We start from the raw sequence: 27,737 nt of genomic DNA, 5'->3' as shown, positions 1-27,737 counted from the left end.
AGAGGATAAATTGAGCACCCATGTGTTGAATTAAATGCAACGCTTTTGAAAAAAACAAAACAAAACCGCGCTGGGATCCACCCTTCCCGCACCCTACATTTGTACAATCGAACAAATGGCATGAAATGTAACCAACGGTTAGGTTGCACATGCCAAGTTCCCGCGGCCAACATAATTATTCATGCAAGGTGCCTCTGCCGAAAAGTCGAAAAGTCGAAAAGTCGAAAAGTCGAAAAGTCGAAAAGTCCAATGTGTGCTTGTACGTTCATATACATATAATTAACCATTTGGGGGTTATGGACGAACCCCTCTTTCTCCACCCTTCCCCGCGGATGGCAGTTCACTCTTCGCCCATTTATCTGATAATCCTTACGCAGGGTGACATTAGTGAAAGCGCGCCTCACTGCTACATGTGGACCATATTCGCACGTGAACATACACAAAAAAAGGTACTCATACCTGCGTAAATTACCAACAAATGGGGAAATTCCTTCTTATGCGCAGTGTCGCATTCCTTTTCTGCCTTCCCCAACTGGTGATGGTGGGGGTTCCATTCGGGCAAGAATCTCCAATTGTAAACACAAGTTTTACCTTTACACAGTTGTTAAATCGCCATTTTAACAACAGAACTATGAAAAAGTGCATTTTCGCAATTCTGTCTAATGGCCGTTGTACATTCAATCACCTACTAATAATCATTTTTTTACTACTGGGAATGCAACAAGGATGTGTACACACAGGTAGCTTTTTTTTTATAATTTCTTCTCTTTATTTTTTTTTTTTTTTTAACAGCTAGCTAACCACTTTTTTATGAACAGTTCATAAAAAAATTGAAAAGTTACCCACTTTTCGAAGGTGATGGAAAAAAAAAAATATAGAAAAAGCTAGCTACAGATAGCGATGTTGCAATCCAGTTTAACAAATGGTATTTTTGTAAGCGAGAATGCTCCTTCACATTTTCCGCTCTTCCAGTGAGCAATTCACAAAAGGGGGAAAACCTCATTCGCGCAGAGGCCGCAGTCGCCCCTGCCTCCACGTGCCATAACGGATAGAACAAAAAGTACATTCGCATCATCTATGATCCGGCACAATTTCGATCGAATTAATCGCAAATGGGGCCTTAATATACACATTTGTACATCCCCGTGGTGAGGTGACCCTGTCATCCACGAGAGTCTTTTCCCCATCGACTTTTTCTTTCTCTCGAATTTTGCACATGTTAAGAGGGTACTTCACCTCTCCATTTTCTCCCGACTGAATGTTTCTCCCCATCTGACGTAGTACCGCATGTTTAGGTGCCTTTCCGGGCTTTATTTTATTATTCTGTGTTGTCATGCGGCAAATTTTTTGGGGATGTTTTTTTTGGTTCGTCGTGGAAAACGTGCTAGGGCCCTTTTCCCCCTTCTTAACACAACAAGGGTTGCAATTCGCGTTACCCCCCTCTCGATCGAACATATGCTGCGTGTGATTGTTTAGCTTAACAACGTCTTTGTTTATCCCACCTGTGTAGTCATCAATAGGAGCTCTCCCTCCTCTGAGGGCATCTTCACTCTTTACGCACACTTCACGCTTATCACATGCCTGTGCGGAGGTACAACTACGTGTTCCCCTTTTGCTGTCACCCCTATCGTTACACCTCACCCCACTGTGAGAAATGCCCCTCGGGAAATCTCCATTAAGAGCTTTCTCACGAACAAGCGTCTTCTTCCCTTTCAGCCTTGTTCTCCCAACATTGTTATCTCCCCCCAACGGTTTAACTGATATTCCCTGTATGCGGGTGCCTCTCTGGATGTTCCTACTTCCTATGTGTGATTTTCGCGTGCTAACCTTCCCAGTGACTCCTTCGCTTAGGGGGAAATATACCTTCTCCTGTTTATCACCAGCAGAAGGACCGTCCGGATCTTCCTCCGCGTTGTTGCACGTCCTTCCCGTTTCCTCACCTTCGTGCAGAATACAGACACCCAAGTACTTCCTTAAATATTTTTTTACAGAGTCTTCTGGACTCCATCTCCTGAGGGTTGTCCTCCCTGTAACTTTGCTCTGATCAATTGTGTCTCCGTTACACCGGTTGGAAATTGACCCATCATTATCATTCTCTACCTCGTTCATCTGAATGTACCCTCTATGTTCCCTTGGACTAGTATTTTTTTCTTCCTCTTCGTGACCTGCACCGGGGGGGACTTGCAAATGTGTTTTATACCTCTGCCCCATGTTGGGTGTCCCGTTTTGATTAGGGCCTAGAAAGAATCCATCACCGTTCAGACTTGTCCTTTTTTGCAAAATATTCCTTAACAGTTTATATTTTGTGTAGTCCTTCATTTTCCTTCCGTTGAATTCTTCTTGCCTTTCCTTCACTTGTTTGTTTTCTCCGCTCAAGTTGGGAGACCCTTTCAGCGTTGCTTCACATTTTGGCTTGTGGTTAGCGCTGTGGTCCTTTCTAAGAGGCGCTTTATAGTTGTCTTCTTCCGTGTGTGGCTCCCTCTTGGCCACTTTCCCCAATATGCGTTGTGCCCCTTGGCGGATCGTCGACTTACATGGACCGCTACGATCCGTCTTCCTACTTTTCCAAAAAAGACTAATATCGATGTGGGCATTTCTGAAGGGACAAACTGTATCTCCTTCCTTGGAGTCATTTTTTCCTCCGATTGTTAATTCTCCCCAGGAGGTAACGCAGCTTATGTTGCTGCTCACCCCTCTTTGTGTGTTTGCCTGGTCCCGCTTCGTCGTCTTCCTAACACCGCATGAATACACTGCAAAGGTGTATGGATTCAGAAGGAAGACAACTTTATCCTTTAGCAAACCAAAACGTCCCTCACGTGGATGCAGAAAAGGACAAAGGCGCGTACTTTCAAGCAATACGTTCCTGCACAGGTCAATCATTTTGACTCTCCTACTTTTCGCGCAGCTAAAGGAGCACAAGTGATAGCTGTAGCGGTTCCCACCGCTCGTGTTATGGATACCCTCCCTCACTGCAACGTAGAACAAGTTGTCATATTTTTGGACCAAATTTACATGAACAATGGTGCGCTCAAAGTGGAGGCATCTGAGGTACCTCAAGTCGACCTTTTCATTTCCCCCCACGTGGATTCTAAACAGATATATACACCGTTCAGTTGCGCACAACAAGATATTCCTTGCCTTGTTCAGAACTAGCCAACTGATTTGTTTCGCCCGAGATGTCACTTCGTTCATCCTTCCAAAGTTCCTTCGTTTGGGGTATCTCCAGTTAGGTACCACTTTACCAATTGAACATATGACTTCGTTTGGGTTCTCCTTGGGATCATTTTTCTGTTTATGTTCTCTTCCAAACGGGGAGTCACCACCATGAATGGTCGGAATGTAGGACATGTTGGGAATGCCGCTAACGCACCGCGCCGCCCTTACCCCTGCTGAAGCAAACTCCTTCATGGGAACCTTGTTAATCACTTTGGCCCTTCCCTCCGAAATGGCGAAGAAGCACAAACTGCCCCTCACCGTCCCGCATATTAACACTCCACTTGACAGAAACACAAAGGATGAAATGGGTCCCTCTGTTAAAGTCACCACCTTCACGGGGGAGTTATACTGAACTAAGCTCATCTTATAAAGACACCTTTCTACATTGTAAAACACATGATCGCTGTCTAGCGTGAAGCAGTTTATCTTCTGCCTGTTTGGATAAATTGGACAGGTCTCATTGGAAATCAGGTTGTGAAGAACCATCTCATCATTTGAGGTTCCCAACACGAGGGTATAAATATCTAGGAGGCAAGAAGCGCATATGATCCTTCTACTCTCCTTGTCCTTCATGGTTGGACTGATCCTAACGGAGGAAGATAATAACCCTACAGATGATCCCTTTCCCTTCTGTTCAGTATAGCTACGTGTTGGGTTGTTTCCCATTTGGACACCACTCCTGCTACTTGGGGGGCTTCCTCTGAATGAATTTATGGACCTCCCCCCCAAGGGCGTCCAATCGGACGTCCCCCTCGTTGTCGACAAGCTGCTACTATTAACAGAGGAAGAGTCACCACCCCATGAGCAAAATATGTCAACCGATTTAGACGTCTCATAATTGGGCATCCCCAAAAAATGTAACACCCCGGAAGAGCTCAGTACCACTACCCAATTTTGATGAGTAAAAATGGAGACAATCCTTTCGGTGGAAAATTTCCTTAAATGTTCTACCCTGTGGGGTTTTCTAAAATCTACTATTATTATTACGCCTTGTTTGGTCCCCACCACGAGGATTTTTTTTCTTCGTGAGGGAGACTTCTTCACGCTTCTCCCTTTTGGGGGGCGCAATTCTAGGGTATTATCTCGTTCACCATGATGGACTCTCCTTTGTAGCTTCAAAACAACATCTATGTCGTCCCCCTCGTTTACACACAAACAGGTGACAACCGCGATGGCACTAATTTCATCTCCTAAAAAATTGTCAAGCCGATTAGTCACGCATTTTATCATGTTAAGATGAGCCTCCTTTGTTATTGGACCTTCATTGGGTGAATCCCCCTCCCAGATGATCCGTTCACTAACTGAGCCGTCTGTCCATACTGGGAACCCCCCATGCGATTCATCTCTTTTTACTTCCCCTGAGAGGTCACACAAAAGTGAACCACTCATAAATAGGTCCATCGAAAGGAAAGAAAAAAAGTGGAGACCCTGCTCCGCTTTAGAAAAGCTACCACCATTTAAAAATGAGGCACTGCTAACCCGTTCACTCCTCAGCCTTTCGTAAAGGATGCCATTTTTCATCACGTAAACCAACATGTACTCCCCGTTGTATATGCACACATTATTGCCAATCGGTACGGACACTCCAAATTTTGCTAGCAGCCTCTTGGACCTTTTCCTCTCCTTCACAAATGGCATTAGAAACGATATGTCATAATGTGGATGGCCCCCTTTTCTGCCATCTTTCACCTGCACGAAGTTTGCCGCATCTGCCATGGTTACCTTCCTAAAGTAGGACTTCTCAGGAGTAGCCCCTTTTGCCCTTCGGTTGGCAATTATGTGTGTGTCATTTTTTGCGCGCTTTTTCCTGACCAACCGGAAAGGATTGCTCCTCTTCGTGGCCTCCCCTGCCATGGCATCCCCACCGTTGCCACCATCATCTGTTTCCCCATTCTGTCTTCTTCTCCGTGGAGCTGCTCCGTAATACCCTTCTCCCACCTTCACCACGCACACGCTGCTCAGACTGAGATGCACCCCCCTGTCGCGGCAGTTCTCCACGGACAGAACCAGACAGACTAACTTACCAGCCCACTTGCACAGAAGGAAAATGTCCCCATCGTTTAAAAACTCTATATCTAGAAAATTTTTCTTCTTTATCTTTATTTTGGCTAAAATTTTAAAGTTTTGCTTGTCCCATAGGTATATTCTCACGTTGTTGTTGCTCTCCTCAGCGCTCAGGACAGTTCTGCCGCTTTCTCTGCACCTGACCAGGGTCACCTGAAAATTGGGCAAGACAAACGATGCGCGTAATTCTATTACGGGTTACACTCCAGGTGTGGCATTTCGACATAATCAGATTAGCAGAAAGTACACCCGATGAAAAGGGGAAAAATTGAGCGAAATTATTCTAAACCCGTTTTTTGTTCTTTTTTTTTTTTTTTTTTAGCTACCTCATTCAGGTGTTGCGCAAAGATGGACTGCACTCGGTCCAGCAGGTCGTACACGACGACCAAATTGTCAACGGGGTAGATAACCTTCCTATTGGCGAACTTGAGAATGTTATTTCTGCCCCCACTGTACCCGTGCACGTATTCCGGGGTGAACTCGATTCTCTTCGCTGCATCATTTCGTAGAGGGGCTAATCCAAACTCCATTGAATTCTTCGCGAATTGAGCGCTTCCTCTTTCTGCGCAGGAATTTTCGGTCGCATTTGTTTTGCATGCTCCACTTTGTTTCTCCCAACGAAGGGCGTCTTTTCACTGTTCAACCCAGTTGGTTTAATTTGCTTGGCGCTGCAACGTTGGTAGGCTTGAGGTGGGGATGTTCGAACAAAAAAAAAAAAATTAAACACACATAAATAGGTATACACCCGTGTGTGTATTTATATGCGTGTATTCCGCTTTGTTTATTTACTCTGCCTTACTATTTCTTACTGTGTGATTTTTCTCCCTCACCAGTATTGGTCTAAGTTAATGTGCCCCTTTTCCAAAGTGTATGCACAAGGGGTAAACTGGCACATGCGTCAAGACTTGTTCTGTTACTTTTTTTCGTTTGCCGCCGCGGAGCGTTTTCGTGTGTGCAAACTTTTTTTTTTTTTTTTTTTTCGTCCTCTCTCTGGTCAGGTATTTCGCTACCTACACTGCGAAAATGGCACAATTTGCCTGAACAGTCAGGTAATTTTATTTTTATTTATTTTTTTTTTTTGAAGCCATTGGCTCAAAAGGGGAAAGCGCCAAGCAGGGCACATTTAAACTTTGAAAGAAGAGGAGCACGTGTGTCTCAATTTTGCACAACTAAACTGTTGTACGACTATATTCGGATAGGCGCACACCTCGGGGGAGGAGACGCATCTCAACCATGTGGCACGACATGGGGCTAGGCTGGTCAACCGTTTGGTATCCCAATGGGGTATTTAACAAGGCAATGGTAGGAAAAATGCCGAATGGGGAAATGGTCACGTTTTGGGCACCTTCATGTGGTTAACGGAAAAAAAGAGAAAAAAAAAAGGGCAAACGAAACGGGGGACACAAATCGCAGTTCTCCCTGTCGACTGAGCCGCGCGACTTCCCCCGCGTTAGTCCTTGACCAGCTGCAGCGCGTCTGCCAGGAAGGACTGCGAATTGTGTAGCTGGGTAGCACCAAGCAGAAAGGAAATGTTGTACCGCTTGCTCAGATACTGCAGGTCGCGGTACTCCTCGTAGGTGGCCCCCCCGATGAAGAACACAATCATGGAGTTGACTCGCTTATTCACATTGGGTTCGATGTTGAGCAAGTTGGTCGTGGTGTACGTTTGACTGTCCAGCTTGGATTTCAGCAAATCTTCAATGAGGTAATAAATGTACGATTTGTGTAGCGTAAAAACGTTGGAGGTTCCTTTGATCGTTCTGGTTATCGTCGTTTTTGCAAAGTCCAAAAATGTCTGCTCCTTGAATAGCTGGTTATTTCTTGCTTCTTCACTGGCATACATTAGTAAGGCATCTATGAGTAGCACTTGATCCTTGTCTATATTCCTTTTGGTCAACTCCGTTTTGATCATCTCGACTTCTTCTTCATCCTCATACTTGAGGGTGTACAACAAGGACAGCCGTAACACATCATAATTAGTGTATATGCCATTTCTAATCGTGTCGATGACCTGCTTGAAGTGTTCACTTTTTTTGTCGTAAATGGCAATGGACTGTTCTAGCTCGGACATGTAAAAGAGTTGTCTCTTCTCTACAATTTCGGAAAACTTGTGGAGAATATTCACATGTTTCGTGACATTCCCAGAGAGCTTTTTATAATTTGGATAAATCTCTATAAACTTCTGAATGTCGTCTATTGATTCTAGGTTGCTCTTTCTAGAGGTCTCCTCTTGGTACATATCCACATACGTTTTGACAGCTTTTCCGAGGTCTCCAAAATTGTCAAACAAATGCTCATTGTAGAAATCGTCATATATGCACGACATCACTATTTGAGGTTCTTCCGAATTATCTCCCATATTTATTTTGTTGTTCTCTATGCCGATCAGCTCGTGCAGCATCGCTTGGTAGGTCCACTGGGTTAGCAGCGGAGTGATGGGGTCTTCCCTTCTGTCCAGAATTAGCATATAGCAACAGTTTCCCTCACTCCCCATGTTTAGAGGCTGATTCCCGATGATGCTATTAAACTGGTAGTTACCATGTTCGCCCTGCTGATTAGCCATTTTTATCTGCCTCTCCACCTCTCCATTGTACCTTTCATACGAATCCAACACGCCAGAAAAGACTGATTCGTTTCGTAGCATCTTAATTTTCAACAAGTCAATTATGTGCTTACAAATGGGGGAGTTCCTATTGTAGATAATGTCGGGCACTTGCTTAACGGAGCAAAGCAAGGAGAAAACTCCGTCCACTATCCTCTGGACCACTTGATTTTCAAACAGGGCAAAGCTGGAATAGCTGCTCACATCATCGGCAATGGTGCTGGCATTGTAATCGCTATTACTTTGAAGTGGTGCACTGGAGAAGGCGTCCATATTTCCTTCCCCAATTTGTCCAAACTCATCAATGGTAAGCTTATCATATTTGTTTCCATCCGTCCAGTTTATACCTGGTGTATTTTTCAAAAAAGGACCTTTCTTCTTCCTCCCCCTGTTCCTACCTCTATCCCCAACGGAGAGGCAATGCTTATCGTCACTTTTGTACATAAAAGACGTGTAATCAATATTTAGGGAAAACAAATTATCATGCAGGACATACGCATCTATGTAATATTCCATAATATTTTTTACCACTTCGAACTCATCCGCCTTGGCTAGCTTTTCTGTGTACTTATCGCTCAGGACATTGGTGAAGAAGAGATAATACTCCAGAAATATTGGCTTCCTGAGCTCCTTCATTAACTTCAGAATGTTGCTATGTGTCGGCCTTAATAAAAAAATGGCCTTCAGATGTTTCAAATTTTTTATTTTGTAATTTTTAAAATCGAACTTGTTATTTTTTCCACCGCTGCTGGTTGTTGCATCTTCGAAAATGTTACTGTCGTTAAAATTCAACGTGAGGAAAATCTCCTTCTCTAAAATGTACGAGTGTGAGAAGATCAGCGAAATTATCGTCTTCGTCTCGTCATCCAGGATGAGCACTTTGTAACCCTTCACACGGTGTATCATCAGGTTCAGGTACTCCTCGTAGATCTGCACGAGGCTCTTGAACACGTACGGGTTGCTCTCCATCTTGCGTGTGGGGGTGGAGGCAATGACAAATGAACGGTCACTCTTCACACGTGATTCGTGATTCGTGATGCGTTGTATGCGTCACGCAGATTGCGTCCGACAGAGTGGTCCCTCCGGACGAGCTTCATCGAGTGAACAGCATCGGGCTACACCTTCCGGAGGGCCCTTTCCTCAACTGGGGTGAAGAGCCACACGGGTTGGCCTCACGTATTCAATTATTACGATATCCCCTTGTGTAGTCTGCTCGTCCTTTTCATATTGGCCCTTTTTGCATTGTACTGTTTTGCGCTTTTTTTTTTTTTTAAGATTACGCCAATCGGGTCGCAAGTAAGGTATGCCCCTCTAAAACATATGCACGTATGTATAGCATGTTTTTTTTTTTTTTTTTTTTTTTTTTTTAAAACGCACTGGTGGCGCCTTCCCTCGGGTCGCGCAAACCGTTTCGAAGAGGAACAAAAAGGGAAAACGACGCTACAGAAAGGAGTTCCTCCCTACAGGTAGGATTTTTTTTTTTTTTAGTATGATTTTCTCCCACAGGGTTTACGTCCCCCTTTTGTACATTGGGGAATAAAAACTGATTTGAAGCTCGACATACTTGCAGTCGGGGGGGTACACGTAGCGACGTGGGGAAAATCACCAAGGTTAACTCCATTTCGGTCTTGTGTGAACTCCTACTACGAATTACCAAATTGTTCACGGAAAAAGGTCCGCGCGGTGCTAACAATTTGAGGAAGGTTGGGCAAGTTGCTGATGGGTCACCACCACGTATCCTCACCGCTGTGTATCCTCCTCACTGGCGTTTCCCCTCTGCAGTACCATGTCAACCAGGTAGGGCGTGCCGCTCAAGGCGTACTCATAACAGATACACACGTCTTTGCTCACCACCTGGCGTAGCGCCGTCAGCACATTCTTCTGAATTTGTGAATTCGTGGCGCCCATCCCGTCCTTCACTTCCCAATGTTGACATAAAAAAAAATGAAAAATTTTCAGATAGTCCCTACTCACACTGTCCAAAATTCTTCTTCCATTTTGCCCCAAATGGATGTCCAAGAAAAAGTGGTGAAAAGTGTGCAGACTGATAAGCAACATGGAAAAAAAATTGTACGATAATTTTTTTTTTTTTTTTTTTCCTGCTTCGTCGCTATCCTTGCACACACTATACACGTAGGAAATAATTTCCAACGCGCGGCAAATAATTCTGTAGAAATTGTCAAACAGGAAAGTCTGACTTACAGACGTTAAGATGAATAAAAGGTGAACTGCATAAGACAATCGTTGCTTCGTTTTGCTTCTCCACTTGGCAAATGCGTTATTAAAGCAATTGCGTAAAAGTTCCCCGTCATATATTCCCGCTTTATTCATATAGGAAAGAATGCTCAACACGTTCAGGTCGTTTAACTGAATCAAGTTAAGTCGTTTCCTTATTGTATAGAAGAGACCTATGTCATATATATTCAATCTAGCGTAACTAATATAAACGCTACATAGCAACCTCGCGTCGAACGAATTTTCTCTCTTCACTACTTTTTCGGCTATCATTTGGACAAGCTTAATCTTCGCTTCGTAACACTGAATATCGTCTGTCATGCTCATGTAGTTAAGCAGCGATCCTAGCGAAACCAGGTTGAAGTTTGCTCCTCCAGCTATTTCGCCGTAGGTATTTACATTATTGTGACATGGCCGGTTCGTAATTGCAACTGATTCTCCTCGCTTATACTGAGCCGATATTATCCTCATGAGAAACTCTATGGACTGCTTATCCAGACACTTGAAATGGATCAGCCCATTCATAAGTTTAGTAATATTCACGGGGGAAAGGTCCTTCAACTTCTGTTTGTCCGACACGCTCCTCTTCACGCATTTAATGAAAGCCCTCCATATGTAAAACGCCATCGGTTTCCTCCTCTCATCAGTCTGTTCGATGAAACGATCATCGGTACGCTCATTCCGCTCGAAAAAGCGAGCCCGCAAAACCTCCTCACCCAGGTAGCCCTTCCCCATACAGTTAGAAAAAAAAAAACAGACAAAAAAGGCGTCATAGGAAAAGTCCAACTTGGTGAAAATATTCAGAATATTACTCAGAACGACCAGATCGACGTCCTTGCATTTGCTAATCAAGACGGTTAAGGCGCAGAGGACCTTCATGTCCCCTATGTGGTGCTCGTAGTACACATTTGCTAAATGACTTAGGCGTTTCAGGAGGGCCCCTACATTCACTTCGTTTCCACCATTTTGGCGCTTCATTGGGAGGGCATCCAGAACGGCCCGTTCCACCAACCCGTCTGTAACGAGCAATAATGACGAAATGACTCTCCTCACACGGTGACTCCATTTCGCTTTTATGTCCTCCCCCGAAGATCCCAATTGTTTGTAAAAAAATGTCACGGCGTAGGCCAGCTTGATTAACTCCTCCAGGGAAAGAACCGTTTGCTTCTCCACAGGTTGCTCATTCATCGAAAGGATGAACTTGATCGATGTCGCCTTGGAATTGCAAAAATGGGAAATGCTTTTAAGAAGACATGCTCTCTTCCCCTCCTCCTCAGGCCAGTGCTCCTTTCCGAAGTTCTTAAACTCGTGGCAGTTAAGGCTAAGCAGGTCAGCCAAGTTAACGTCGAAACATTCATCGTATGCCTTCACTACATGGTCATATATTTCCACACAATCGGCGTGCCATTTTTTGCTATACAAAACGGTTAAGCTGTAAAGCAGGGAAGTGCAACTCCGCCAGAAAAGCTTATCCTTAACAAGTGTTCTTTCTTTAAATTCATTTTTTGAATACGCGAGGATAGCATCCACTAAGGTTGCTTGCTCCTCTGTGAATCCTTCCGAAAGGGGGTCTTTTTTGTGACGCACCAAACGCTTATTTGTCGTTACAACTTGGTATAGGACTTTGGCCAAATCGCCCAGGTGGATCGCATGACATGGGGGTACTCGATCCGGTTGTCCTGTTGAAGGTATGGCGTGTTCACCCCCCTCATGGAAAACATCACCCCCGTCCTTATCTTTCCTGCTGGGTTCACCTTCCCCCGCTTCCATCACAGCACAGTTCACTCGAAACAACCGAGAGGAAAACCTTCTAATCAGATCATTAGCGATGTCCTCACCCACCACAAACGGGTCAACCATTCTCAGTCGAAGAAGGGCGTATACCAATTCGTTCATTTCCCTCAGTTTGAAGGTGGCCGAGTTGGTGCGAAGTTCCTGCGTGAGGATGCCCAATACGTCCCTACACACAGAGGGGGTGTCCTCAAATTCGTTCCCCTCACAGGTGTGTACCCTCGTGTTGTTTACCCTATCCCCCTGCATGCGAACGTAGTAGTCTGCACACATGAGGAAGAGACTTAACAACTCGTTCGTCGTCCCTTCGTTGCAGATGATGCTGCCTCCTCGACGCATTCCTCTTCTATCCCTTCTGTTAATCTTATGGAAGTACTTCATTAAAATGGCTTTGTAAAGATCCTTGTTGCTGACTTGTTCGCTCAGTTGGAGAGCTCTACTCAGGGAGGTTCTACTCATTAGGGTATACATACGATTGAGCGTTTCTTCGATGTATTTTTCCTCCACCGTTTTGGTCATAACGCTGTTTCTTTTATTTTCCATGGGGGTTCCTTTGTGCATTTTTCGGACTGACTTGTTCATGTGGTTTGGGATTTCGACTGCAGCTTCATTCGAATGTTCTGTTGGCGCCGCCCCGCAGCGCAGTCTGTCCGATGGGGACAGCGAATGATCCTTCCAGCTGCTCACATTCAGTAAGGAATATAACTCCCTCTGCAGTCTCACTAAATGTCGTAACCATTTTTTCTCTTCACTCGCTCTGGTACCGTTGCGTGAGTCGCCTTTCCCCATGGCTGTCCCGACAAACGATCGGGCAGCTGATCTACGTGTGTAGACAAACACATAATGGTGCATTTTCTTCCCCCTTTTAATAGTGAGGACCCCATTGGAGAACGCACACGTGGCTGCAATCATGTTACGCGTTACAACGCTACAATGATGCAACGTTGCTATGCCGTTCGATGTGGTTTCCTTCTTCCCCCATCACGTGACGAAGGAGCCGCACAGAGACGATACGCTTATCGCGCAAGTCCTCGAAAGGTGACATACGCGGGGCTTCCCTCTGTGGGGTGAATCTTTCAACCGCGGGTTTCCGCTGCGGAAAAAAAAAAAAAAAAAAAAAAAAAAAAAACACATACATACATACATGCATACATAACACAACAGGCGTACTTGCATACACGTGCACTCCTCCACCACGCGACGAGGCGAAGAAAAAAAAAAAATTTATTCACCTTTTCCTTTTTAAGCATTTGCAACTGTGCTTATTCCACCTACCGTCGCGTGAATCGCATAAGTTTGCACGCCGCCATGTTCCCTACTCAATAAGGGAATGCCAATTGGGTGACCTCCCCATGATGGTACCTTCCTTCATCCAACCATCCTGCGGCCTTTGCTAAGCGGGTTAAGTGTACCCTCCCCCCCTTATCCATTTGAGTTGTTCCATTGCGCTGCTTATATGTAGCAACCATAACGACGTAAATACGAACTCCCCTTTTGACTATACCCCCTCATGCCAATTGTGAGGACTCCCCACTAAGCAGAACATCCAACGTGATAGGGGTGACCATCCCACATCGCCCCTAAACCATGGAAGACATAACGAAGAAGAAAAAAAAAAAAAAAAAAAAAAACCACAGTGACCCTGGAGACGATCCAAAAGGAACACACCTCCGTGTTGCAAAAAAAAAAAAAAGACGTATACATAACGTCAGGAAAGCCAATAAAAATTTACTACGACAGAGTCATTAAGGTTCTGAATAGTGGCGCCAAACAATTGGATCTGCTTATCGATGGAGACAACAGACAGGCAAACAATCCATGTAACCCATTCGGGGAGGACCACCAAGTATCCATTCATGCTGTTGGGACAAATATCCTAAGAGCGTCATACGTCCTGCAGGACGTTATAAACTTTTATTGTAATTTTTTAAACAGGGTACACCAAATGGCAAGGAAAGATAAGAAGCCAAAGCTTGTCGATGTTTTCTCTCTCGTTAACGTAGACGTGAAAAGCAAAACGTTGCATATGAATGATACAGTAATAGCTAACACGTATACGGTGAAGGAGGAGTTCCTACAAGACGACTACGATGCTGTCATAGCCTTTGCGAGGCAGCCTTATGACCCCGCTTTGCACAAGTACAGGGAGGTAGGTCTCCTTTTGGCATACATCCCCCACGTGGGGGTAACCTGCGCCAGTTTGTTTAGCGCAGCAGTAAATCTACACACACGTTGGTTTGCACCACGTAGTTCGTTGTATCTCTTTACACCACGTTGCCCCGCTTCTTCCCATCCGCAGAGGACCAAGGAGCGAAGAGTTACCGGAGTCGTCATCTCGATAAAGAAGAATCCCACCATGTTGTAGATAATGCCTTCCCTTTTGAAAGCCTGTTTCGTTCAATTTTCCTTTTAAAATAATTTTTTTTTTTTTCTTTTTTTTTTGTATATTCTGAATTGAACGGTGAGGAAGGGTCCCTACAGGTGATTCCCCTCGTGCGTGCGCACACGTATGAAGGCATCTCCCGAATGCGCCTCCCGCTGTTTTTTTTTTTTTTTTCATTGTGATTAGCACGCCAGAAATAACGCACAAAGGGGCATTCCACCGTTTAGTTTCACCACAAAAAAACCATTCAATCTTTGGGACAAATGCAACGGTTAGGCGGTCACGACGCCGTCGCTAAATTATACATGAACAGTTTGCACTTCTTTAAAAGCCAAGTTGCATTGGCAAATGCCTACACTGAGCTGAGTTGGAACAAATGGAAATATAATGCTCCTTCATCTTTGCTACCTGTGTTTTCGTAATTGAATCGCAATGCTTGGCGTGACCCGTCAGTTGCACACATGCATGGATGATCGGCACCTGTAGGCACACTGTTACACCTCAGCGGGGAAGCAACCGACATCCAACTTCAATTCCCCCCGAAGGACCAATGCATTACCAAAAAGAAATAGTAAAATGGATTGAACGGAAAAGCAAACTTAAGAAGGGGAAGCGCAGCGGTAGGTACGCGTTGCTTCGCTTCAAAGAGGCAGTTAGGGAATCCCTTTTTGGGGAACTCCTCTGTAAGGTCGGTTTGGATGGAGGGGTCACCATCCCCCCTGGACAGAAGTTAATCGGTGCCACTGCACATGGAACCGTTGATGGGTCGCCCGATTTTCTGGGTCCACGTAGAGACTTTCCAGTGAAGTGCTTACCAAAAGTGCACCTGCTAAAGAGAACCATACAAAACTTCTACAACGTGCGTCACCTGCTCGGGCGCAACGACCCAGTCTATGCGGATCTGGCGTGGGTCTTCTCGCAGGAATTACAAGGAAGGGAAGAAGAAACACTTCACCGTCTCGAGGAAGACAAACCAAATACATCACCTTCCTGTGAGCATGTCCAGCGGGGTAACAAATACAGGATGGATATAGTAGACCTAATGCACCTCTTCATCTTCTACACTTCCATTGAATGGCACCGATACAATTTTTTAATTATAATTTTAAGGTGCATTATCAGGACGGGAAGCATGGCCAACACGAACCAGGAGACGTGTGTGAAGTTCCTAAAGTCGTGTGTTAATTTGAGAATAGAAATAATGAGAATTTTGAAGGCACAAAAAGGGGGATCCATTTTTAAGCTACAAAAGGATGCCACCCATTGGGGTAAGATTGCCCATGTTAGGTTAATACGAAACGGAGTTCCTTCTATTCGTGTTCCACCTTGTCATGTGAGACGACTCAGTGGGAGGAATTCACCAAAGGGACTGCACAATAAGATCACGTTATCGAGGAAGGGGAAAAACGCACTCAGATCACTAACCCCATGTGGGAGGAAAAACCACCACTTTCAGAACAGGTACTCCAAATGGATGAGAAGAAAACTCAAGTTACAAATGGAGGTTTGCAATAGGTTGATGGAGGAATGTGTTTACCTCCTTTTAGGAAGAGGGGGACAGCCGAACGATGGATACCTGAAGTACGTAAAGGAATTACGTCGAGGGGGACTCTACCTAAACGGCAGTTACTCGTCAAAGTCGTTTACAGCCCAACTGGCGGATTACGTAAATGCGAAATGTGAGTGTCTCCCACCGGATGAGCTCCTAACGGCGGTGGACTACTTAACAAACGCGAGAAATGAAACGAAAAGGGACAGACAGGTAGATCCCAAAGTTGGGACAATCAAACTGACCAGAGCAATAACCCAATTAAGTCAACACCTATGCACTGCTATTCAAAGAAAGACGAATGAATACACCGTGGGGGAAGTTTGCAAAGTCTTATCCCTATGCGCCAGGAACAAACATTACGATGAGAATCTCCTGAATGGGATCACCACATATGTTGTGGAAAATTTAGACCAAGTCAGCTCCAGAAGGTTAACCCGATTGGCCATAAATATACATGACAAGCTGGGCTACACAGGGAATGGATTCCTGTTGGAGATTTTCAATCGGTACAGGCCGCCTCGTCGGAGGGGCGCATCTCGGGGGGATACCCGTTGGGGAAGGACTCAAAAACGGTCCAAGGGTAAAATGCACACGATACCGCAGGAGGGGAATGCCAAACCTGAACCTGAACCCGAAGCGGTTCCCCGCAGAAACTTCCAAAGTGTAAAAATCAGCCAACTCCTGCGGTTCCTGAATTTACTCGTCAAAAACGACATCCACCTGGATGAGGAGTGGGCACACTACTTCCTCTCCTTGGTCAAAAGAAAATTCACGCATATCAGCAGAGGGGACTTCCCCCTCCTTTGCTACGCAATGCTGCACATCCAGTCGGGGAAGATCATCCCCACATTCTTCAACCCATCCAGTAGGTACTATATATATAAGTGTTTTCCCATCGGAGAGCTAGCCAAGTCACTCCGTTTGACTCCCCTCATTCAGATTATGCTTCTCCTGAGCACGCACATACATCCCCACAATAGGAGAATTTTTTTTTGTTTTTTTTTCAACGTACTTAAGAAGTTTTACCTTCAGTGTGGCATTCCACATGGAAGCGCCTTCACAGGTATGTCTTCCCACCCCCACCAGAGGAATGACCCAAGTGGACAAAACCTGGGACACGAGTTAAGTTTCTATGCGCACAATTTAAACGTCTACGAAAGGGGAAAAAACAATAAGTATGAAAAGAAAAAAAAAAAAAAAAAAAAAAAAACACCTGCAGAATCGTATTGCTAAGGTGCCCATTCCGACCTGTGAACAAATGAAAGAAGAGATCATCCCATTCGTAAAATTCACTCCACCGGATTACCAACTGGAGGTCATCCTCAACCAGTCTGATGACTTAAGTTACAACAAAGAGGGAAAGACAACTTGTGTGTGCACTGTCACCACGCCGGGTGGAACTGCCCCTCCTAACCAACAGAACAGCGTGAAAGGGAATTGCCCTACGGGAGTTACTTCTCCATTTGGAGGAGAGACAATTCACCCACGTCCAGCCATAACGTGCAACACAGTGGCCACGGTGGGGGACCTCCCAAGGCAGACCCCCCTACGAGAGAAGAATCTAACAAGTGGTAACAGAGGAAGAATGGATCCCCCATTTGGTGAACCCCCCATGAAGAAACAAACGCACCACGAAAGAGACTACTTCGAAAACCTAGCCAATGCGCGAAGTGTCCTTTGGGCAATACAAATTGTACTTTTCCACCTTTCGGAGGAGCACCCGAACGGTTGTCTTGAAAAACGTTCGTGTAGGAGATGCTTGTCATCCCGACTGAATGAACTAACCCTTACACAGCTATCCCTCCTGCATAGGGCGTATGCTCTGTGTTGCTCCTACATCAATTCTTCCCTCAGTGCACAGAGGAGCTTGAACAACGGGAGGGTCGTTTCTTCGTCCAGGCTGCACAAACAGGTCCTGTCCATCCTGGCGCAAATGGTAGGGAAAGAAACGGAACGGAAAAGCATCTGAGGTCCTTCCGTAATGTATTGTCCCCCCGCGTAATACAAACATGTCCTCTCTCCACATTACATCCCCCCCTTTGCAGACTCCCCAAAGCGAAATCATAAGCGAGCACATCCATCACCCCTTCCAAATTGACATATGCCTCAGGAGGAAGCCCTGCTAACGTGGTGTCCCCCGTGAAGACGAAAAAGAGCATGCTCACCACCACCCCCTCCACAGGCATATCATTTCTCAACAGATGCCCAGTGGCAAAAACATCACAGTTCTAAAATGAAAGCATTACAAATGGGAGGAAGAGAAAAAGGGGTCTGTTAAAAAAAAAAAGATTCATCACAAAGGAGGCACTTTTTCCTTGGCGCATGTTCTGGCTAACCCAAAGGCTGCTCTGGAGGTGACCAGTTGGGAGAAACAAATCGCATTTTGTGCCAACTGCTACCCCCTACTTTTCCTCTTTTTTTTGTCCTGATTTGGATGCACCTCACCCGGGCTGCTCGATTTCCTTTTGCCCCTCTGTGGAGAGACGCTGCTGCCCTCGCCAGTCCGCCCATTTCTGGTGCTGTAGGTCCGCTCCGTGGTGCCCGAGCGTCTGAAGTTGTAGGGGCTGCTTTTTCTGTGTGGTGATTCGCTGGTTTGCGCACCCAGGGGGGTTCGTGCGTTTGGCAAATCCTCATCATTTGGCGGGTCATTCCCTGCGTCTTCACCCTTCGCCTCTTCAATTATCTCCTCTTCTTGCACCGCGTCGTTGTGCACCGCTTCATCTTCCCCTTCCACCCCTGAATCAATCATCTGTAGAAACTCCACGTTGGAGAGATTTTCCTCCTCCATGAGGTGGACATTAATTTGCTTGCGCTTCCTCTTGAACTCCATCTCGACCCCATCATCCGTCTCATCGTAAAACAAATAGGAAGGAAGTTCGTCCTTGTTTACAAGCTTTTTGCTTTTTATTAAAATTTTCTCGATTTCGTTTTGGTATTCCTCCTTCAGAATGGAGCTGCGTTCTTCCGCCCAGGAGGGGGCTTCTCCTGTGGGTGGTTCATTGGGAGGCACTTTTCCACCTTCCACTTGGTCACCTTCCACTTGGTCACCTTCCACTTGGTCACCCTCCATTTGATCACCCTCCACTTGGTCACCCTCCATTTGGTCTCCTTCCAGTTTGTCGTTCACGTCCCCCTCGTCCTCACTCATATAGGTGACCTGCTCCTCGTCGGGCTTCTCCCGCTTGAGACGCTCCAGATGCGTGTAGAACTCCGCACCGAAGTATCTCTCATCGAATCGAAGGAAATATTTCAGCTCCACGTCGGACCTCTGCATGTAGTAGTTAAGTGACAACGGGTTTGTCGATTGTATGGTCACTTGTCCCTTCTGACTCCTTTGGAAAATATTCTTGAGCTTGTTCTTTCTGTCTTCATCACTGTATATCTTATTAAATAGACCTGCCTGTATGACCTTATCGTTGATCGTTAATTTGTCTTGCGCTCTTTGGAAGATGAGTTCTTCTACTCCAGAGAGGGTAATAAATCGGAAGACTTTTACGACGTTCTTTTGTCCAATTCGGTGACACCTACACATGGCTTGTATGTCCTGGTGGGGGTTGAAGTCGCTGTCGAAAATGATCACGGTGTCTGCTGTTTGGAGGTTCAGACCTAGACTCCCCGACCGAGTGGACAGCATGAAAATCATGGTTTCCTCGTGCCCCCCGTTTGGCTCATCCGGGGGGTTGCCCTCCGTACAATGTGCAGGGTCTGCACCCACTTCGCTAATGGCGTCGAAAGGCAAACTTCCATCCACGTCATCATCGTAGTGATTGTTGTGATCGTCGTGATTGTCGTGGGTGCCCCCCCGGTTGAACTCCTCGATGATCTTCCTCCTTTCCTGCAGACCGATGTTTCCATCCAGGCGATGAAACCTGTACCCACGATAGTCCAAATAATCGCAGAGGATATCCATTAACTTTGTCATTTGGGAGAAAATCAAAACCTTGTGACGGAACTTTAGCAGCTTCGGTAGCATCCTATCCAGGACCTCAAATTTCCCACTGCACTTTATTAGGTACTCATCGATATCGTACTCCTGAAGGAACAGGTACGGATGGTTTACGACCTTCCTCAGTTGCATCACCATGTTTTGGCAAGACTTGTTACTAATGGAACCATTTCTGTTAATTTGCGTGAACCCCTTCAGCTCAATTTGCCTGTAAAGCATCTTCTGATACAGGGACAGATCTACATGCACGTTATATTCGTACTTTTTGGGTAGTGACTTCAAGACGTCTTTCTTCACTCTCCTTAGCATGAATGGGAGGAGGACGCTATGTAGTCTATTTATAATTAGGAGCTGCTCCTCCTCTGTTATGACCACGTCTTGTATATCCTTATCACTGTTTAATGGTCGTATGAACCACCTCTCGAAATCTTCACAGGAAGAGAAAATTTTTGGCAAGAGAAAGTTCAGAAGAGACCACAACTCAGACAGATTGTTCTGTAGAGGTGTTCCAGTCAATAGAACCCTATGCTTGCTCTTAAAATCGCGCAAAAAAATGTGAAACTTTGACTTGCTATTCTTCATTCTGTGTCCTTCATCTACCACTATGTAGGTCCAAAAAATTTTTATGAGTAGTGCCTTTTCCTTAATGGCAAAGTCGAAGGTAGTTAGGCATATATCGTACTCACATTCGAGCAACTGTTTTGCTAGTCCTTTCCTCTCACACTTGTTTCCCTTATAAGTGATGACCTTCAGGGAGGGACACCACGCTTCGAATTCGCTCATCCAGTTTGGTAATGTCGACAAGGGAACTATGATCAGATTCTTCGGTTTTCGGTTTGCAGCACCACCAAGTTCACTCTTCCCAACGGATGCTCCTCCCCACTTAAACTCCTTCAGGTAGGCAAACAGACTGATCGTTTGAATGGTCTTCCCCAGACCCATCTCATCTGCCAAAATGCCATGCAAATTATTGTTATACAGAGAAATGAGCCATTCTAACCCCTCCAGTTGGTACTTCATTAAGGTCCCTCCGGTTAGGATAGACGGCTGCACCACTTTCTCTCTAACCGAGTGGGACACAAGAAGGTACTTCTCCCTCGCATCCTTATAATTAGACGACTTCATAGCAATGTTTGCACTCTTCGAATGGTAAGTAGAATCCATTTTATTAGAACCCATTGATGAGGGTTCACCTGTAGACACTACATCTAATGCACTGTCCTTTTGGCGCAATACACAGGAAGACATGTTAGCTAAAAATTCTTCAGTTACATCTAGCAACTCCTGCAGCCGTTTGTTTTTTGTATTTTTTAGTAAATTCATATAGGCATCCATATCGTTCTCCTTAAGCAATCTCAGACGTTCCTTTTCTTCTCTCTCGAGAATTATTTTCCTCTTCTTCTCTATTAACTTCATTTGATCGTAACATTCGTTGGCAAGCATCTTGGCGTTACTCCTTCGTTGGTCCGACATGGCCTTCACGGTGTGGTGGTGTCTCCTGAGGTCGTTCCAGTTGGACAGTAGAATGTACTCCTTGATGGTCCCCACTTTGTTGTGCAGTTTTGAATTCCTCTGTACCTTCTTTATGTAATCATTCAGGTAGTTCTTCTGACCCAGGTTGGTTATATTCTTCTGAGGATTTACCTTCGTCACACCTTGTCGTCTCCTGCGCTTGGTTCCCTCTTCCCTATTCAAGGCATCCCCACTTTGCTTTGTTGTCACCACCCGTTTAGTGCTCTGCAAAGATTTGTATGTATATGGATTGCTAGTAGACGTGGTGACGCCCGAACTGGTTTCCCCCCCACCCAACCGATTCACCCCCTTAATGGGAACCTTCATCGGATGCGTGTCACTGATGATATGAAAACCGAACATGGAGTTAACCACATCCGATCGTAACCTCTTCTGACTTAATTCAATCCTCTTGGCATTTTCCTCATTCTCTAGAAAAATTTGCATTGCCTCTATGGGTGCATCAGATCTTTCATTTATCCATTTACATACGGAGGCCGATTTCCTAATGGCTCTTTTCACTCGCTCGAAGTAGGGAAGAGTGAAGCGATTCATCATGTCGTACTTCAGACACAGATCGGTAAGGTATTTAAAATAGACGTTCTTGGATCGTTCTAACTTTTTCATTGTATGTAGGGATTCTTTATCGAAATGCAGCTTCTCAAGTATGTCTTCGTCCGACGTGCAGGGGCTGTTGCCGGTGGGGTCCTCTTCCGAAGAAGAATTGGAAAAGAGGCTGCTACTGTCGGATGAAGGGGGGTTACCGTGGGGGGGTCTTTCCCCCGTAGTAGCATCCATACTGGAAGTAGCTGCAGTGGAAGGTTCACACCCTTTGGTGACGAGCCGCCTTTTCTTCCTCTTCATTCTATCCCTATACCTCAAGTACTTTAGGTTTAGTCCAATTTCCATAAACCGCTCTGCCTCTCCATTTTCATTTTTAAAAAATTTCTTGTCACATGAACTGAAGAAGTTCAGGTGTTCGTTGATGTAATCATTCAACGCGTTACTCACAATGATCTGTTTGTCTTTTTTAATTCTAAGATGTTCGCTTACGTAGAGGTACTCCTCATTGTCCACCTCATCCTCAGATTTGTTTCCTTCATTTTTCGTCGTAGATCCTTTATCACTTTCGTTAAGAGGGAGAGGTGAAGTCAATTCGAATGTGTCTCCATCTGGCTGGGCTACTAACGTGGGAGTTCCTGCACCTTTATGCACGTTATCCTCTTTCGCAAATGTGGCAACTCCTGTAACACGTTCGTTCAAGCTATCTGGAGACATCCCCTCCATGTTTAGTTCACACAAGGAAGCTCCTTTTTCACCTCCACAAATTAGGTTTTTTCCCTTTTCAGCCACATTCGTATGTTGGGTTGAATACCCATCTTCCTTCCCCATTGGTGAATTTACAACGGGGTTATTATTGCACCTATTGGGAGTTGCTACGTTTTGTCTACCGTGGGGGGAGAGTTCCCTCCAATTAGGTTATGTGGACGTGCGGTGGGTTGACAAACCGGTTATGCGCATCGGGGAACGTGACCCCTAAGGATCTATACGTTTTTTTTTCTCACCAAACGGGGCAAGAAAGCCGCATGAGGGGGGAAAAAAGGAAAAATAGGAAAAAGGCTACTTTGTCCTTTATTACACCTCATAGTAGACCACCCCTCAATTCTTTTTTTTTTTTTCTCCACCGTATCAACCGCAGCATATGTGTGTGTAGAGGTGGAATGAATCCCCTTGAACTGACTGAGAACGCCTACCCTGTGATGACGTGGCTAGGGAATTTCTTTTTTTTTTTTTCACTTTTCGCCTTCACAATTTAACACTGTTTTTTTTTTTTTCCCAATGGGGGAGAACCTCATATAAGTGAACGTTCAGTAGGAATAACCGCGGAGCGATAAATATGCTGTACATACGGCTGGATGTGCAAAGCGAAATGAGGACAAGGCATTACACATATGAGGGGGTGGGGGGGAGAATTCCCCCCCTGATGAGTACATACACAACACAACGTCCCCCACAGTGTGTGTGTGTGTGCACAGTTTAAATGGTCATGCGGGGTGACTCACCCATTGTAAGCTGAGGTGTTAAAAAAAAAAATTATTCCGGATCTTGAATGGTCTACAAAATTTCCTGTCCATTCTGCGCAGCTGAACAAACCATATTGAAAAATGGGATGGTAATCGGGTAGGGGGCGGAGGATTTATCTTCCCTTCTCAATCCCCCTTCAATGTTTCCTCTAAGAAGACAAACCTGAAACCCATCACATAATGAGTCGCACAGTCGTATATAGCCCCTCTTATGTACAGCCACATATGTGCATCCATACGTAGGTCTCTCTCCACTTTGCAATTTTTTTTTTTTTTTCTTTTCCACCACATTCGGTTCCGCACCAACTTGGGACATTGGTCTGTTTGACCTACAATGACTATTTTGTAATCCCTGTGTGGGTGGCTCCCAAGATGGGTTCAGTTTAAGTGGCGTTCATATCACTCAGAGTGTGAAACAATTTGTCCCGAGGACCCTCTTTTTGCGAATCCTTTGCGTCACCACCTTTCTTCCCAAGTGTGTGCATGCAAAACGGTCGTTCGTTCCTCGCGTCAATGATTTATCCTCCCTCTTTCATCAAATCGGAATGGCTAATTTTTTAAAAAAAAAAAAAAGAATGTAGAAATTTCTTAAAACAAAACCCTCAGCATCGTCAAACTACCCATAATGTACACATGCGAGGATACACGCAGGGACATATATTCTCGTCGCTTCCCTTAAACTCTGTGCCTCCCCCTTCTTTTTTATGAGAGCCTTCCCACAGAATGAAAGCCCTAAACGTGGGGGCGATTCTTTTGGCGTTTTATAGGTCCTTCTTCGTTTTGCTGGTAGGGAGAGGGGGCAAATGGCCCCCAGAGTGGTGGTCAGTCTGTTAGCTAATCAACATTTTGAACAGCTCGTCACCCCACGTGTCAACGACGCAGTGTTAAAACCGCCACAAAACATCGTTCTCTGCTCCACCTGATCAACAGACACACGCCCTAATTCTGCAGTCCATGTACCTCTGCACCAAGTTCATCTCAACTTTTGCGTAAACACGAATCTCTGTCTGAGCCCCAAATGGGGGAACAGAGGACAGACGCTATATGAGAAAACTCCGAAAGAAGCGCACATACACACAGGATTGACACATGTCCGCATCTCTCAATCACATTGTTTTTTTTTTTTTTTTTTTTTTTTTTTTCTGCCCCCTATGTCAGAACGAAAGTACGGGTGTTCTCGTACGCCTCCTTCTGGTTCTGCACACTTATGACTTTATGGTGCCACGTCAAATGCCTCATTAAAAACCCGGGGGTGCTAACAGGGGAGCCCAGAAAGACAGGTGTGCTGACTGCGATATGCTCCCGTCTGGTGTACCCCTCTTTTTGTTCCATTCACGTCAAAGTTACCTGTACATGTATGCATATCATCTCATTTTTTCCATTTCGGCGTCTATTTCTAGGGGAAGGAATGGACGCACAGCAGGATCGCGATGACATGTGCATGAAGTGTAACTTGTTAAAGGAAAAGAGGTCTCACCACTGCTCTGTTTGCAACCGCTGCATCATTAAAATGGATCACCACTGTAGGGGGAGAGCGATGCTCTGCTAACGCGACATGCTACAGTGTTTGGAAGTGCAAAGCTCCGACGTGACAGCCTCAGAACTGTAGCTTGCAACTCAAATGGAAGGGAAACAAGCACGCATTCGAGCAGATATAAGATCATGCTGTGCGGAAACACATGCTCTCGCTACAACATTCGCTATTTTGTTCATTTTACGGTTCGCCTTTTTCATTTCCCCCCCTAAACATTCCTTCAAGGCATTTGGATAAATGGCTGCGTCGGACAGTACAACCAGAAATTTTTTATCCTCCTCAATTTCGTAAGTCCCCAAAATGTCTAGCTGGAGAATTAACACACATCAAACGCGCAAAAAAAAAAAAAAAAACGAGGCAGAAAAATTGCTAAATCGTTTTTTTCGCTTAACAGACGTTTCATTTGTATCCCTTTATGAGTGCCATTTGGCTAATTGGTCAGCTAGCTAATTTGTTAATTTATTAATTTTTTTTTTTTTTTTTTTTTTTTTTTTTGCATGACCGCTTTGTACGCATGGCTGCACACCACAGTACACCCTGCTCATGTGCACCAACTGCGCCTTCATCGTTATGTACAAAATGATCTCGTGTGTTCAGACGAACCGAAGATTGAACACAGACAGGAAGGTACCACACGACGACACGCAAAAACATGGTCGCAGTTTGTATGGAAGGCATATTCTGTAGCGCGATTGGACATTATTATACCGCCTACTGAAAAATTCACTTTTTTCCCCCCCCTTTTTTTCAGTGCATACTCAGCAGAACAGACCTCTTCCTCATCGTGGTATGCCTTGTGTTTTTGCGCGAAAGAGTCTTCACCTTTTGTACAGTGTACATATGTATGTACTTAGGTGGACTGGCCTAATTTTAGGTGCTTCCCCTTTTTCTTTGTTGCCCCTTCCAGGTGAATACCTTCGGCTCCCTCCTGTTTGGGGTGTTCACCTTAGTCATGTTGGTCGACCAGTACGTCGCGATTAGGACGAACACGACAGGTATGTGCAGCGACGGAGGTGTAAAACTGTATCAACATAGAAGTGTATCAACGCAGACGTGTGTTAGCGTGGATGCTCACTGGCACCACAACCCCATGCACGCAGGGATAGAGTATCTGAAGAACCAACGCAGAGAAATGAGGCCCTTCCGAGAGTCACTCGTGGACGTTTTTGGCCAGCCATTCTGCTGTCTCTGGTATAATAGCGATTAAAAGGGGAAAAAAAAAAAAAAATTATTACCTGTTCAGAAAAAAAAAGAAAAAAAATATGCACATGTTCATACAAATTTACATGCATACATACGTGTATGTGTCGCCAACTGAACTACCCTGCAGAGGGTTGCTGTTCTCTGACACAATAATCTCCGTCGGCGCTCCTTCCCAGGTTTCTTCCCATCGACGGAACTGCTCACTCGGATTTTTCCTCTCGAGAAAACTTCATTGAAGAGGAAAAAAAAAATTAAAAAGAAACACACAAATGTGTAAGCACAACTGCGAAAGGACTAGTGGATATCTACATGTGCACACGTACAGATGTGTGCATCTGCCAGCTTGGCGATCTTTATTGTGTACCCCTTGACGGGCGATTCTTCACTCAGTAGAGACATTTCTACCTGTCATGCGTTGCATGCGCAGCCGCATTCGTCCCACTCAAACGTAATAATTTGAATTTGAATTTTTTTTTTTTACTTTATTTTTTTTTATATCGATATTCTTGTCTCAACGAGGGGGTACCTTGTGTCTGTCATTTACGGCTTCCCTTTCGTGCAACTTTTTGCCTAGTTTGCTCTACTCCTTCATGAAAACGCTTGGATTGCTTCTAATCATAGCACAAGCTATTCTTGCGACTGCAGAGGGTAAAAAGGTACTCCCCTGATGGAAGCCACGCGGCAAAAAAAAAACCCTGCTTGCAGAAGGGCGACTCCCCTCTACCGTGTGTGGACCAGTGTGAATTTTTTCTCCTCGCGTGTGTGCTCACTCAGGTGTGCGAAAAGCTGGGCGTGCACTGCACAATGGGCATCTACAAAGTTTAACTGCACGTGGTGATCCCTAGGGCTCGTATAAGGTGAAAAGGAAAAGTGCTCCTTTGTAATTTATTTCATATGTTTTCCCCATTTTGGTCATACTTCATTTACCCATGAGTGGGGGAGCTACTACCCCTAGGTTCGTTTTCCCTGTCCGCCTTTGACGTAATTGTTTATGTGCACATAAGCGTTATACATGTATATTTAATTTTTTTTTTTTTTTTTTTTTTTTTTTCCGTACGTTGAGTTCACGCTCGTTTTCCGCTTATTTCCGCCTTTTCAAAAGAGGAGAATTTATTTGACCTTGCACATTACGGTTTCCTTTTTCATTCTCCTCGCACGGCCACGCCGCCGACTGCTTAACCATGCCTCCCTTTTTAATTAGTAATGTCCCCTCCATTCGCATTTGTTCCCAAGGAGAGCTTTCTCGTTCACCATAGGAAGCACACGCACATTGTGTCATTTGTGGGATGCCCATGTAATTTTTTTTTTTTTTTTATTATTCATTTTACACTTCCGTTTTGATTTGATTTACCTGGCTCATTAAAAACGTGTGGGCTTTTTTTTTTTTTTTTTTTTTTTGGCATTATTATAGCCTTTTTGGCAAACAGGACGGTAACATCTTCAGGCAATTCTGTGTGCCTACAATTTGAAACACACGAATTGTCGATCTTTTTATTTTTTTTTACCATCAGTACTGCTTTCCCTTTGGGGAACTCCTTTCGAGTGTGTTTCTCCCTCCCTTTGCTTGTCTTCTGGGGGGGAAGGACGGGTAGACGGACAACCCAGGGTTACCGTT

The 27,737-nt window shown here is 45.0% G+C and overlaps 8 protein-coding genes across 8 annotated transcripts; 4 read left to right on the top strand and 4 right to left on the bottom strand.

The window, feature by feature from the left end:
• Window positions 1–1,071: 1,071 nt before the first annotated feature.
• Window positions 1,072–5,810, bottom strand: PCOAH_00009510 (Uncharacterized protein; the record flags this gene model as incomplete). Its single annotated transcript, XM_020057760.1, has 2 exons — window positions 1,072–5,433; window positions 5,607–5,810. The coding sequence occupies 2 exons, from the start codon at window positions 5,808–5,810 to the stop codon at window positions 1,072–1,074; spliced, it is 4,566 nt and encodes a 1,521-aa protein (XP_019913049.1).
• A 920-nt stretch (window positions 5,811–6,730) lies between these two features.
• On the bottom strand, window positions 6,731–8,851 carry PCOAH_00009500 (Uncharacterized protein; the record flags this gene model as incomplete). The annotated part of the gene is made up of 1 exon (XM_020057759.1): window positions 6,731–8,851. The coding sequence occupies one exon, from the start codon at window positions 8,849–8,851 to the stop codon at window positions 6,731–6,733; it is 2,121 nt and encodes a 706-aa protein (XP_019913036.1).
• Window positions 8,852–9,622: 771 nt separating this feature from the next.
• Window positions 9,623–12,760, bottom strand: PCOAH_00009490 (Uncharacterized protein; the record flags this gene model as incomplete). Its single annotated transcript, XM_020057758.1, has 1 exon — window positions 9,623–12,760. One exon carries the CDS (start codon window positions 12,758–12,760, stop codon window positions 9,623–9,625), a length of 3,138 nt encoding a protein of 1,045 aa, XP_019913005.1.
• A 754-nt stretch (window positions 12,761–13,514) lies between these two features.
• On the top strand, window positions 13,515–14,270 carry PCOAH_00009480 (Uncharacterized protein; the record flags this gene model as incomplete). Its single annotated transcript, XM_020057757.1, has 2 exons — window positions 13,515–14,057; window positions 14,208–14,270. Coding segments are annotated over 2 exons (606 nt in total), but the record flags the coding sequence as incomplete, so codon positions are not given.
• A 571-nt stretch (window positions 14,271–14,841) lies between these two features.
• Window positions 14,842–16,969, top strand: PCOAH_00009470 (Uncharacterized protein; the record flags this gene model as incomplete). The annotated part of the gene is made up of 2 exons (XM_020057756.1): window positions 14,842–16,712; window positions 16,930–16,969. The coding sequence occupies 2 exons, from the start codon at window positions 14,842–14,844 to the stop codon at window positions 16,967–16,969; spliced, it is 1,911 nt and encodes a 636-aa protein (XP_019913348.1).
• A 132-nt stretch (window positions 16,970–17,101) lies between these two features.
• PCOAH_00009460 (Uncharacterized protein) lies at window positions 17,102–17,969 on the top strand (the record flags this gene model as incomplete). Its single annotated transcript, XM_020057755.1, has 2 exons — window positions 17,102–17,779; window positions 17,889–17,969. 2 exons carry the CDS (start codon window positions 17,102–17,104, stop codon window positions 17,967–17,969), a joined length of 759 nt encoding a protein of 252 aa, XP_019913091.1.
• A 269-nt stretch (window positions 17,970–18,238) lies between these two features.
• PCOAH_00009450 (Uncharacterized protein) lies at window positions 18,239–22,693 on the bottom strand (the record flags this gene model as incomplete). Its single annotated transcript, XM_020057754.1, has 1 exon — window positions 18,239–22,693. The coding sequence occupies one exon, from the start codon at window positions 22,691–22,693 to the stop codon at window positions 18,239–18,241; it is 4,455 nt and encodes a 1,484-aa protein (XP_019913147.1).
• Window positions 22,694–23,992: 1,299 nt separating this feature from the next.
• Window positions 23,993–26,377, top strand: PCOAH_00009440 (Palmitoyltransferase; the record flags this gene model as incomplete). Its single annotated transcript, XM_020057753.1, has 10 exons — window positions 23,993–24,171; window positions 24,316–24,374; window positions 24,544–24,665; window positions 24,786–24,908; window positions 25,145–25,206; window positions 25,451–25,546; window positions 25,671–25,706; window positions 25,827–25,914; window positions 26,020–26,110; window positions 26,299–26,377. 10 exons carry the CDS (start codon window positions 24,109–24,111, stop codon window positions 26,375–26,377), a joined length of 819 nt encoding a protein of 272 aa, XP_019913244.1.
• Between the last annotated feature and the right edge of the window lie 1,360 nt (window positions 26,378–27,737).

This window comes from Plasmodium coatneyi, chromosome 4 (genome assembly GCF_001680005.1).
Source record: "Plasmodium coatneyi strain Hackeri chromosome 4, complete sequence".
NCBI lineage: Eukaryota > Apicomplexa > Aconoidasida > Haemosporida > Plasmodiidae > Plasmodium > Plasmodium coatneyi.
This window is presented reverse-complemented; position numbering and strand designations above follow the sequence as displayed.